General features: G+C 43.6%; 1 protein-coding gene across 5 annotated transcripts in view; it reads left to right on the forward strand.

Annotated features, from left to right (window-relative positions):
* Window positions 1-2,525: 2,525 nt before the first annotated feature.
* Window positions 2,526-12,737, forward strand: part of cabin1 (calcineurin binding protein 1) — a 513,604-nt gene continuing 503,392 nt past the window's right edge. For 3 of the 5 annotated variants that reach the window (XM_088000224.1, XM_088000225.1, XM_088000223.1), the window contains exons 1-5: window positions 3,420-3,452; window positions 9,518-9,607; window positions 10,076-10,189; window positions 10,633-10,767; window positions 12,093-12,273. In XM_088000224.1, the coding sequence (XP_087856350.1) occupies window positions 3,420-3,452; window positions 9,518-9,607; window positions 10,076-10,189; window positions 10,633-10,767; window positions 12,093-12,273 (553 nt within the window). Of the gene's footprint in view, window positions 2,770-3,398; window positions 3,453-9,517; window positions 9,608-10,075; window positions 10,190-10,632; window positions 10,768-12,092; window positions 12,274-12,737 lie in introns of those variants that run through there. The other 2 variants (XM_088000226.1, XM_088000222.1) reach the window with 2 other exon arrangements.

The raw sequence follows: 12,737 nt of genomic DNA on the forward strand, positions 1-12,737 counted from the left end.
CAAAATAAAGGAATGCTGAATACATGAACAGAGAATTGCTAAACCAGCTCCAGCTTTAAAGTACCTCTAGTTCCCCTACACTGGCTTCACTACACTCTGTCAGTGCATTCCAGATCTTAAGCACTCACCGAGGTTCCTCATACCTGGAGCTATTCATGTAAATCTCTTCTCACTGCAATACCTTCACACTGTCCTAAAGTGTGGTGTCCAGAACTGTGCATTATTCCAGCAGAGGCTGAACTAGTTTTTTATATGACCACCTTGCTCATGCACCCAACGTCTCTAATAATAAAGCTCAGAATATTGTATGCTTATTATTAATGCTCTTTCAACCTCTCCTGTTGGCTTGATGGGCTTAGGTACATATAACCCCCCTTCATATTTCTCTGTATTGGAATTCATGTACCATCTGTCACTCTGCCAAGTTATCGCACCTTTCAAAATGCTGCACTCTCCTCCTCACAGTTTACAATGCTTGAAAGCATGTCCAAATTCTGCTGTTTTGTCCTAGACACCAACATTTACATCATTACAACATGTATGTACCAGGAAAAGCAATGGCCCCAACACTGACCCTTGGGAAATTCCATTACAAAACTTCCTGCAGCCTGAAGAAATGTCCATTAACCACTACTCACTGTTTTGTCTCTCACAGCATATCCATATTGCTACTGTTCTTTTATCCATGAGCTTGGACTTTGCTCACAACTCTGTTGTGTAGCACTATATCAAATGTCTTCTGGAAGTCCAAACAATATGCCCTCATCAATCTCCTCTGGTACCTCTTCAACAATTTAGTTAAAAATATACGATTTCCCCTTAAGAATCTCGAATTAAGTTGGATTATGCCTGTGAATATTCATCTTACCCTGATAGATTCCCCAACACAGAAATAAAACTGACTGGCCTGCAGTTGCTGGTTCATGTTTACACTTTTTCTGGATCAAGTCTGCAATATTCACAATTCTCTAGCCCTCTGGGACCACTCTTGAGGCAAAGGAAATCAGAAAAATTATGGCCAGTGCCTCTGCAAGTTCCATTATCACTTCCCTTGGTGTCCTTAGAATCATCTCATCTTGTCCTTGTACCTTATCATCCTTTAAGTACCATCATTCCTGATGAAGGGCTTTTGCCCAAAACAACAATTTTTCCTGCTCCTCGGATGCTGCCTGACCTGCTGTGCTTTTCCAGCACCACTCTAATCTCCAGTACCTGCAGCACCCACTTCTGCCTAACCTTTACGTACAGACAGCCTTCCCAATACTTCCTCCTTATCAAGTCCAGACTCTTTTTAGTGTCTGAGTTTTCCATTCTTTCACTGTGGCCCATGGTAAAGACAAGTGCAAATTATTCATTTAATTCCTCAACTAGGCCCTTAACTGTATATGCATCCTCTTTTTGGTCTCTAACTGGCCAATTCCTTTTATTTTTTATTTATAAGCCTATAATAGACTTCAATATTCCCCTTTGTATTAGCTGCCAGTCTCTTTTCATATCGTCTCTGTTTCATTTACTTGCTTTTCTTAACCTCCCTTCTGAGCAACATGTTTAGTATGGTTCTCAATTGTCTTTTCCATCTCTCATTGGTCATAAGCACAATGTTGTTTATCTTAATTTCTATCTCCTTTGTCTTATTTCATAAAAAAGCTGGATTTGTTTACGTTGACTTTCACTTTCAGGCAACTTATCTGTGTGTGAACTATCTATTCACCACTTTTGTTTTTCCAACATTTCACTGCGATTTCTTCAATTCAGATGTTTTTTTTACCCAACTGAAGACGGGTTCTCTCAGATAATTATTCTTGCTCTCGATTGTTCTTTGTCCATTTCCATAGTCAACCTAAACATTGTGATGAAATGATCACTAGACCCCTAGATGTCTTTGACCTACACTTCTTCTCCTCCAAGCCCACTGAGCGCCATCTTTAAAATTCAGACCCATGATTCCCCACTTGATTGTCAGCCCCGCCCCCTCCTCATCTAGCGACGCCCTGGGGAAGCCCCGCCCCCTCCTCATCTAGCGCCGCCCCGGGGAAGCCCCGCCCCCTTGAGCAACCGACCTCGCACCCCGCCCCTGTACAACGAACCCCGCACCTGAACAACCAGCCCCGCCTCCTCCACACTTGGCCCCGCCCACTCCTCATCCAGCGCCGCCCCGCCTCCTTGAGCAAGTGACCTCGCACCCGCCCCTGTACAACAAACCCCGCCCCTGAACAACAAGCACCGCCAGCTGCGTGGCGAACCACCCACCGCCTCTGTCCAAGCTCCGCCCCCTGCGCATCTGACCCCCGCCTCTATGCAAACAGCCCCGCCCCTGTACAACCATTCCCACCCCTCTGCGCACCTGGTACCACCCCCGCCCCGCCCCGCCCCGCCCCGCCTGTTGGAATCAAACCACGCCCCCAAGCCATCTAGCCACACCCCCAGACCTCCTGCTCCCCCGCTGAGCCTCCAGACCCCGCCTGTTGGATCGGCAGATCCCATTCAGTGGATCTCTGTCCCGCCAACTGGATCCCTAGATCCTGTCCTTGGATTGCAGTCACAGCCTGCTGAATCTCCACACTCCTCCAACTCGGCCGTACCGCCGCTATTGGTTGTTCGGGAGAGCCCTGCGGTGTTCCCAGCCAATAGGAAGCCGGCTTATTGTGCTGTGGGCTCGGTCCCATGGTAACGGCGAGGGGTGTCGGGCTGGATGCTGAGAGCCGGCCGTGTGCCCCGTCCTCAGGCTTCGTCTCCCAGACGCCCGGCTGATCGGCCGGCTCTCTCTGGGTGAGTGAAGCCTGGAGTCAGGAACGTGCCGCCGGTGCCCCCCCCCCCCCCCCCGTGGAGCACCATGGTGAGTGAGCAAAGCCGTGCCCCGTCTGCGGTCACGCCATAAGGGGGGGGGGGGAAGTCCGCCTTCCCACACACAGGCCGGGAGCCCGCAGTTTGAGAAGGCCTGTCCCTAGCAGCAGCAGGGGCTGGGGTAGGCTCCCCTGTCCCGGTGATGGTACAGAAACACAGGGTACTGTCCCCATCAACACAGCTGCTGCCCTCGGTCCTGGAAGTTCGCAGCGGGAGCTGTCTTTGCAAATTGCAACCTTCATTCAGTGTACGGGGAATGGAAGAGCTGCACAATCGAATGTGGAAAGCAGGAGAGATGATCACACGGATTGTTTTGTCGCGGATGGTGTCACTTTTTTGGGAGGGAGCGGGTGAGGGTGATGCTGCTGCACCCTCCCAACAAGTGCAGATTCAGAAATAAAAAAAAAGCCAGAAATGCTGGAGCTTGTGAATCAGTGTCTGTGGAGGGATCCGCTAAGTTGTCATTGCAGTCTGAGAATTCAGTTGAGAGGTCATTTCGTGGATCACAGTCTGTATGCTGCTTTGTGATTATGGTGTTGATATAAATGGTCCAATTGAGCTTCGGTTCAATGGTAATGTCCAAGATGTTGATGATGGTGCTGTTGAAGGTCAGGCGAAGGTTATTTTCCTTGTGAAGTGGCCATAATTTGACAATGATGTTGTGTGAATGTTATCTGTTAAGTTTCAGTCCAATTGTGAATGTGTTCTTTTGTGTTTGAGTTATTTTGTAGTCACATCTGCATCTATTGTGAATGGAACTGAACACTGTAATTGCAAGTGAAATATCTGAGAGGAAGATTTCCATCCTCTGTGCAGTAGGTGCCAATAAATTACTGCATGTTTGTGACATGGAAATCTTGCTCTTCCTTCTGCAATTATGGTATGTTTCTTGGTGTACGCAGATGCTGATGATATAACTTTGATATTATATGGCTTCCTCATTTGTATTTGGATATTCCCTTCAATGCATTGGGCAGAGCTGAAACAGGATGATGTACTGTAATATGAAGTACCTGTCATCAATACTCCAAGCCTTTGGACAAATAATGACATGAGAGGAAAGGCCAGTGGAAGAATGCTCATAAAGTAGTCTGTTGGCTAGAATGTAGCACGGATGACACCCAACAGCTCAGGTTTATTTTTGTCCTGGCTGCGTTAGTTTTATAGGCGGAAGTGGGTACTGCAGATGCTGGAGATTAGAGTCAAGATTAGAGTGTTGCTGGAAAAGAACAGCAGGTCAGGCAGCATCCGAGGTGCAGGAAAATCAATGTTACGGACTGATGAAGGGCTTTTGCCGGAAACGTCGATTTTCCTGCTCGGATGCTGCCTGGCCTGTGATTTTCCAATGCCCCTCTAATCTGCATTAATTTTATGCAGACTTTCTTCCTTGTATTGCACCATGCTCAACTGGAGTGATGCCTGTCAAGCTATATAATCTGTTGTCATTCTGTAATGGAGAGAGATGCCTAAGGCTCTTTTTGTACTATGGCTAACTATCCTACCCAAATAATATTTAGAGATACAGAGATGTTTTGAGATCAAATATGTGAGGTAGGCCAGGATTCGAGCTCCAATTGAACATTCTTAATTACGTCTTTCTTAGCATAACCCTCCATTAGTTTTCCCTTGTTAGCTCATCTAGTTTCCCATTAAATGCTTCTAGGCTATTTTCTTCAACTGTGGCATTGATAGTATTGAAAATGCTGGAGTCTATTATAAAAGACATAAAAACAGGAAACTTAAAAATCCAACAGAATTACATAAAGTAAACATGGATTATGAAAGGGAAATTGACAAAGCTACTAGAGTTTATTTTGAGACTGTATATGGTAGAATAGATAAGGGAGAACTAGTAGATGTAGTGAATTTGGATTGTCAGAAAGCTTTTGGTAGAAGTCGAGTATAATGTTTAGTGTACAAAATCAAAGCACATGGGATGGGGGCTAGTTTACTGGTATGAGTTGAGAGTTGGTTAGTAGTCAGTAATTTTTGACGTGAAAGATGGTGACAAGTGCAGAAGCACATGAATCAGTGATTGGGCCCAGCTATTTGCAACATGTACTGACGATTTGGATGAATGAATCAAGTGTAATATGTCCAAGTTGGCTGACCACACAAAGCTGGGTAGAAGTGACCGTGATGAGAATGTGAAGTGGTATCATTGACCAGGGTGGTTTAGACAAGTTGTGAGTGGGCAAGTGTGTGACAGGTACAGGATATTGCAAATGAGTGTGAATTCAGTAAGATAAAACAGAATGACAGAATATTATTTAAATGGTAATAGATTGGGAAATATTGATGTACAAAGGGATCTGGGTATCCTTGTACACTGGTCAATGAAAGCAAGCTTGCAGATGTAGTAAGCAATTATTAAGCCAAATGGTAATTTGGTTTTCATTGCAAAAAGAGCAGGAGAAATGACATCTTACTGCAGTTGGACAGGGCTTTGTTGAGACTACACCTGGAGGATGTGATTGTGTGCAGTTTTTTCTTCTTATCTAAGAAAAGTAGCAAAGGTTTCTACTACTCATTCCTGGATTGCAGATTTGTCGTTTCAGGAAAGATTGGGCCAACTGGGTCTGTATTCACTGGAGTTTAGAAGACTAAGAGGGGAACTCATTGAAACATAATATTTTGACAGGGTTGGACAGAGTGAGCAAAGAATGATGTTTGCCTGACTGCAGGTTCCAGAACAAGGAGTCAGTTGCAGGATTTGGATAGGCCCTTTCGGACTGAAACAATACTTTTTTTCACTTGGAGGATAGTGAACCTGTGGAAATTTATATTACAGAAGGATGTGAAGGTGAAGTTACTAGCATATTTAGGAAATAAATTTCTAGAAACTGAAGGTGTGATTGCCAGCGAGACTTCCGAATGGTGTGTTGCCTCTTGGGTGCCAGGGTCAGGGATGTCTCGGATCGTGTCAATAGGATTTTTAAGGGGGGGGGAGGGAGAGTAGCCAGAAGTCATGGTACACATCAGTACCTATGACATCGGTCGGGAAAGGGAGGAGGATCTGAAAAGAGAATATAGAACATAAAACATTACAATGCAGTACAGGCCTTCGGCCCTCAGTGTTGCACCAACCTGTTAGGTTGGAAGCTAGAAGGCACGACGAGCAGAGTAATAATCTCAGGATCTGCTAGTGAGGCTAGGAATAGCGAGCAAGTGCAAATGAAAAGGTGGCTGCAGGGAGGGAGGGCTTCATTGGGATACCTTCTGGGGAAGTGGGACCTGTACAAGAAGGACAGGTTGCACCTGAACTGGAGGGGGCACCAATATCATGGGTGGGAGGTTTGCAAGAGCTCTTCGGGAGGGTTGAAACTGGATTGGCAAGGGGGTGGGAACCTGAGCTACGGATCAGATGATTGAGAATGTAGTGAACAGTCAGATACAGTGTGCAGAGAGCCTGTGAGGAAGGCACTTGATAGGATGATGTTGCAGACAATGTGATGGGTTGAATTATGTTTATTTTAATGCAAGAACTATCAGGAACAAGGGTGACAAACTCAGAGCATGGATCAGTACTTGGAACTGTTGTGGCTATTACAGAGACTTGGATATCACAGGGGCAGGAATGGTTGTTTAATGTTCCATCTAATGTTTAGATGTTTCAAAAGGAAAAGGGGCGGGTGGGGGGTGAATGTAAAAAGGTGGAGGACTGGCATTGCTAATCAGGGATAGTATCACAGTTGCAGAGAGGGAGATCGTTGAGGAGGGGTTTGTCAACAGAGTCAGTATGGTTGGAAGTCAGAAACAGGAAAGGAGCAGTCACTTGATTGGGAGTTTTCTACAGACTCCCCAGTAGCAACAGAAACACGGAGGAGCAGATCGAGAGGCAGAGTTTGGAAATGTGTAGAAGTAACAGGGTTGTTGTCATTAGTTACTTCAACTTCCTTAACATTAATTGGAACAAACTTAGTTCAAATAGTTTGGATAGAGGAGTTTTTGTCAGGTGTGTCCACGAAGGGTTCCTGATGCAATATTAAGACAGGCTGACAAGAGGGAGGCTATATTGGATTTGGTGAACCATGCCAGATGTCAGATCTTTTGTCGGAAGAGCATTTGGTGATAGTGATCACGACTTCCTGTCCTTTACTATGGTCATGGAGAGGGATAGGAGCAGATGGTGTGGGAAAGTATTTAATTGGGGGAGGAGGAATTACACTACTTTAGACAGGAGCTGGGGCACCTAAATTGGGAACAGATGTTCTTAGGGAAATGCACAACAGAACTGTGGAGGTTGTTTTGGAAGCACCTGCTGATAGTGCTGGACAGGATTTATGATTACTTGGAAAACCATAGTTTGATTAGAGATAGTCAGCACGGCTTTGTGAGTGACAGATCATGCCTGTCAAACCTTAATGGGTTCTTTTGAGGATGTGACAAAACAGGGTGATGAAGGTACAGCAGTAGATGTGGTGTACATGGATTTTAGCAAGGATTTTGATAAGGTTCCCCTTGGTAGGCTCATTCAGAAAGGAAGGAAGCATGGGATACAGGGAAACCTATTTGTCTGGATACAGAATTGGCTGGCCAGTAGAATGCAGAGGGTGGTGGGAGATGGAAAGTATTCAGCCTGGAGCTTGGTGACCAGTGGTGTTCTGCAAGGATCTGTTCTGGGACCTCTGCTCTTTGTAATTTTTATAAATGACTTGGATGGAGGGTGTGGAAGGGTGGGTAAGTCAGTTTACTGATGACATGAAGGTTGGTGGAGTTGTCGATAGAGTGGAAGGCTGTTGTAGGTTGCAACGAGACATTGACAGGATGCAGAACTGGGCTGAGAAATGGCTTTAGAGTTCAACCTGGAAAAATGTGAAGTGATACATTTTGGAAGGTTGAATATGAATGCAGAATACAGGGTTAAAGGCAGGATTCTTGGCAGTGTGGAGGAACAGAGGGATCTTGGGGTCCATGTCATGGATCCCTCAAAGTTGCTACCCAAGTTGATAGTTATTAAGAAGGCGTATGGTGGTTTGGTTTTCATTAGCAGGGGGATTGAGTTTAAGAACCATGAGTTTATGCTGCAGCTCTATATAGCCCTGGTTAGACTACACTTGGAATTTTGTTCAGTCCTGATCACCTCATTACAGGAAGGATGTGGAAGCGTTAGAGAGGGTGCAGAGGAGATTTACCAGGATGCTGCCTGGACTGGAGGGCATGTCTTATGAAGAACGGTTGAGGGAGCTAGGGCTTTTCTCATTGGAGCGAAAGAGGATGAGAGGTGCCTTGATAAAGGTGTACCAGGTGATGAGAGGCATAGTAGAGTGGATAACCAGACACTTTTTCCCAGGGCGGGGGGCATAATTTTAAGGTAATTGGAGGAAAGTTTAGGGGAGATGTCAGAGGTAGGTTCTTACTTAGAGTGGTGGGTGCTTGGAGTTCACTGCCAGCCGTAGTGGTTGAGTCAGAAACATTAGGGACATTTAAGCACTCTTGGGATAGGCACATGGAAGTTAGATCAGACTACCCGACATACCCTTCATTGTACTGAGTGTAGGATAAAAGGCTGGCACAACATCAAGGGCTGAAGGGTATGTACTTACGGTAATATTCTTTGTGAACGGTTATGAGGAGAGCGGAAATGTGGCCTTGGGCTAGAACATCAGTCTTGGGTTTAATGGGCCAAATGGATTGCTCCTATCTTTTGTGTAGCAAGTTCCTCAGTCTCACTACTCTCTGGGCAAAGAAGCCACTCTTGAATTCCCTGTCAAAGTTTTGGTGCTGATCCTATATTGATCGTCTGCAGTTTTTTTCTGCTTCACAAGAGAATACAGTCTGTATTTGCCTTGTCAAAACCTTGCATCTTTTAAAGACTTCTGCAATCACATCTGGGCTTTCTCTTTTCAAGAGAAAAAACAGTTAACCTGTTTGTCATTCCTGGATAGGTATATTCTGCATGTCTAGCAGTAGCAAATTACTGCAGATGCTGGCGATGATAGTGGGTCAGGCAGCATCAATGGAGAGAGACAGCAAGCTAACGTTTCGTGCCTAGATGAGTTTTCGTGATTCTGAAGCAAATTACTGTATTGTGTCGTCTGGACTTGAAATGTTAGTTTGCTGTTTCTCCACGGATGCTGCCTGACCTGCTGTGATCTCCGGCATTTGTTTTTTTTTCCCCATGCATGTTTAGTTTTATTTATGTAAATTTTTTTGGAACTCTCTCAGTGCCTCTATATAATTATTCTTATAATTTGTATTGTATGCAGTGCAGTACATACTGACACAAGGTATGTTTTATACTTGAAAAATATAGGATTTGGGAGAATTCTGCTGTATTTTTCTTTGATTTTATACAGAATTTAGTGCTGGTATAAAGTGTATTTTGCTTTACACTTTCATTCCATGTGAAATATAAATGAACAAAAATCTAATCTTGGAAAAGAAGAGAATAGAGATCAGCTGTCAATTAAATCTTTTTTTTAACAGCAGGGATTTTGTGAAATGGAGATATATTGTATATGTACACTGTTATTGAAATGGCTAACGTATCACCAAATCAATGAGATATGTTGTTGTGTTCTCTTGCCCATGATTGTGTGAAGGATAAACAGTAAAAGCCTCACAACACCAACAGGGTCTAGGTTATGTTCGTTTTCTTCTTAAGCCTATAAAGTTTGGTGATTTAGTTTTATGGTAGTCACTTTTTAAAAAGAAATGTTTGTTTTATTAGATCCGTATCGCTGCTTTAAATGACACCACAGTAGTGGAAGACTATGAGGAATCCTTCAAGAGCCACAAAACTCAAACAAAAGAGGCTCAGGTTTGTACCATTGTTTGACATCATGAATTGTCACACTCTGCTTGAGGTCAGCTAAGCACAAACTGAGTTAAAGACAAAATAACTGCAGATGCTGGAATCCAAAATAGATGGGCAGGAGGCTGGAAGAACACAGCAAGCCAGCAGCATCAGGAGGTGGAGAAGTCAACGTTTCAGATGTGACCCTTCTTCAGGTCCTGAAGAAGGGTTACACTCAAAACATTGACTGCTCCACCTCCTGATGCTGCCTGGCTTGCTGTGTTCTTCCAGCCTCCTGCCCGTCTATTGAGCACAAACTGAGGATAGAACTCTGTGATTTTCCAGGCCATTGCAGCATTTAATGTTAAATTGCCTGGTGATCTCCTGCAAGCAGTTATTATTTTTCAACTGAAGGTGTGATGCATATCATTTCCTGATTGTCCAGGCTCTTAACTTGAAGAAATTAAACTAACACATGTTTCTCCAACATAGGAAGCCGAAGCATTTTCTCTGTATCACAAAGCTTTAGATCTGCAGAAACATGATCGCTATGAAGAATCTGCAAAAGCCTATCATGAACTGTTGAACACACAGCTGCTAAAAGAGGTAAGCATATGTAGGATTCAGTAGGTTAAACCCTTTTTATACTCAATGTATTTACAGTTAATATAAAATATTTATGACTAGTTGAATTAAAATGTTTGTAATGAGTACTGTACTTCAGTCAACTTTGTTAAGAATTCATAAATAGGAAATTCATCATGTTCCTTTGCAAGTGTTTTCTTTAGTGGACAAAAGGATGCTACAGCACTATTTTGTTTTATATTTGCAGCATAACTTTTATACTTTTGAGTGCTGTAGACTTAACGGACTGAATGGCTCCTTTCTCTGATTCTCTGATGCTTCACAAGTCTTAATCACTTTTCGTTCAGTATTGTTGGGTCAAAATCTTGCAAATCCACCACTTTGGAGTGATTTTTGTATGCTTACTGGCAGCCATCTATTTTCTCATTGCTATGTGCATGTTGTAATGCTGTGTTAACTTACAGGCTGTTCTATCGGGTGATGAGAATGAAGGATTAAAACATCCTGGATTGATGCTGAAATATTCCACGTATAAAAACTTGGCCAGTTTAGCATCCCAGAAAGATGACCCGAGTACAGCAATGGAATTTTACCTGGAGGTACAAAACAGAACACATCAATTGTTTAAAAAAAAATCTTTAAACAGTGACTCAACAGTGGACGTGAGAATTATTTTGAAAAGATTTTGGGGGTGGGGGTTGGGGGAATGAGCTGCCAGAGGAAGTGGTGGAGGCGAGTACAATTGCAACATTTAAAAGGCATCTGGATGGATATATGAATAGGAAGGGTTTGGAGGGATATGGGCCGGGTACTGGTAGTTGGGACTAGTTTAGGTTGGGATATCTGGTTGGTGTGGACAAGTTGGACTGAAGGGTCTGTTTCTGTGCTATACATCTCTATGACTCTATGGCTTTGCCAGATTTGAAACTGTTGAATGTTGTAGTTTGAATTTCTTTTGGCAACCAGCTCAGTTGTTTTTAAAGGATGCTAATTATAATTGTTGTTGTTTAAATTAAAAGAAACTGGTAAGTCTTTTTTTGTTATTGATCCTATTTTCCTCTAGTTCCCCAGGTGTTCCATTGTTCTCCCTCTCAGGATTTCCTATGCTTTCAGCTTCCCTCCCCTTGCTGTGCAATCTCCTGCTTGTGCAGTACTTTACTATATATCCCTTTCCATATTGTTTGGTCTGCATTTTGGAAGTGGTGTGGGCTGGGGCAAATCAGTCTTCCCATGCATCCCACTTGGACAGGCCATTTGTCCCAGTATAGTGACATTCATAACAGTTTGTGAAACGTAGAATCCTAGAGATGTACAGCATGGAAACAGACCCTTCAGTCCAACTCATCCATGCCGACCAGATATCCTAAATTAATCTAGTCCCATTTATCAGCATTTGCCCCATATCCCTCTAAACCATTCCATGTACCCATCCAGATACCTTTTAAATGTTGTAATTGTACCAGCCTCCTCTACTTCTTCTGGCAGCTCATTCTATACATGCACCACCCTCTGTGTGAAAATATTCACCATTAGGTCTCTTTTAAATCTTTCCCCTCCCACCTTAAACTTATGCCATCTAATTTTGGACTCACCCATGCTGGGAAAAGATCTTGTCTATTTATCCTATTGATGCCCCCAATGATTTTATAAACCTCAGGGCAAATAGCGGCTCAATAGGCTGGGGGCTCCCTATAACTCAAACCTTCCAACCATGGGAACATCCTTGTAAATCTTTTCCGACCCTTTCATATTTCACGACATCCTTCCTATAGCTGGGAGATCAGAATTGACTGCTGTATACATGAATCAAAATGCCACCTATTGACTCATGCACCAAGTCTTTACTTTCCTGGAGTTCAATTTGCTTTGTTTCCCTTCATTTACTCATCAATCCAACTTTATTTGTAATGATTCTCTTTCACAGGCTGTAATGTTGGATTCTACAGATGTGAACCTTTGGTATAAAATTGGAAGAGTAGCCCTGAGGTTGATTCGCATTCCGTTGGCCCGCCATGCTTTTGAAGAAGGACTCAAGTGCAATGCAGATCACTGGCCGTGTCTAGATAATCTTATCACTGTGTTGTACACACTTAGTGATTATACCAGTAAGTTGAATTGTCCTAGAAGGTAGTTCTGTATGGGATTAATAGCTGCACCTTGTACAGTTGAGTCAAGTTTTGATGCTGCTGATTGGAACTGTACAGTGATAACTGTAGTAGCACTCGCTGGAATGTGTGGATATCAGATAGACGACAGGTTGTACTTTGACTGTGAGAACATATATAGTCTATTTGTCAGCCAACATTGTCTAGGCCTGCATACAAATAATGACCACTTGGTTAAAAGTAGTTTGCTGCTGAGCCCTATGAACAGACATGGCCGACCTGGCTGTGTGGAGTTTGCACATTCTCCCTGTGTCTGCATGGGTTTCTTCTGGGTGCTCTGGTTTCCTCCCACATTCCAAAAGATGTGTAGGTCAGGTGAATTAGCCATACTAAATTGCTCATAGTGTTAGGAGCATTAGTCAGGGGTAAATGTAGGGAAATGAGTCTGGACTTGTTGGGCCGAT

This window comes from Chiloscyllium plagiosum, unplaced genomic scaffold, assembly GCF_037043375.1.
Source record: "Chiloscyllium plagiosum isolate Xiang-an unplaced genomic scaffold, Cpla_swu_hap1 HiC_scaffold_24, whole genome shotgun sequence".
NCBI lineage: Eukaryota > Metazoa > Chordata > Chondrichthyes > Orectolobiformes > Hemiscylliidae > Chiloscyllium > Chiloscyllium plagiosum.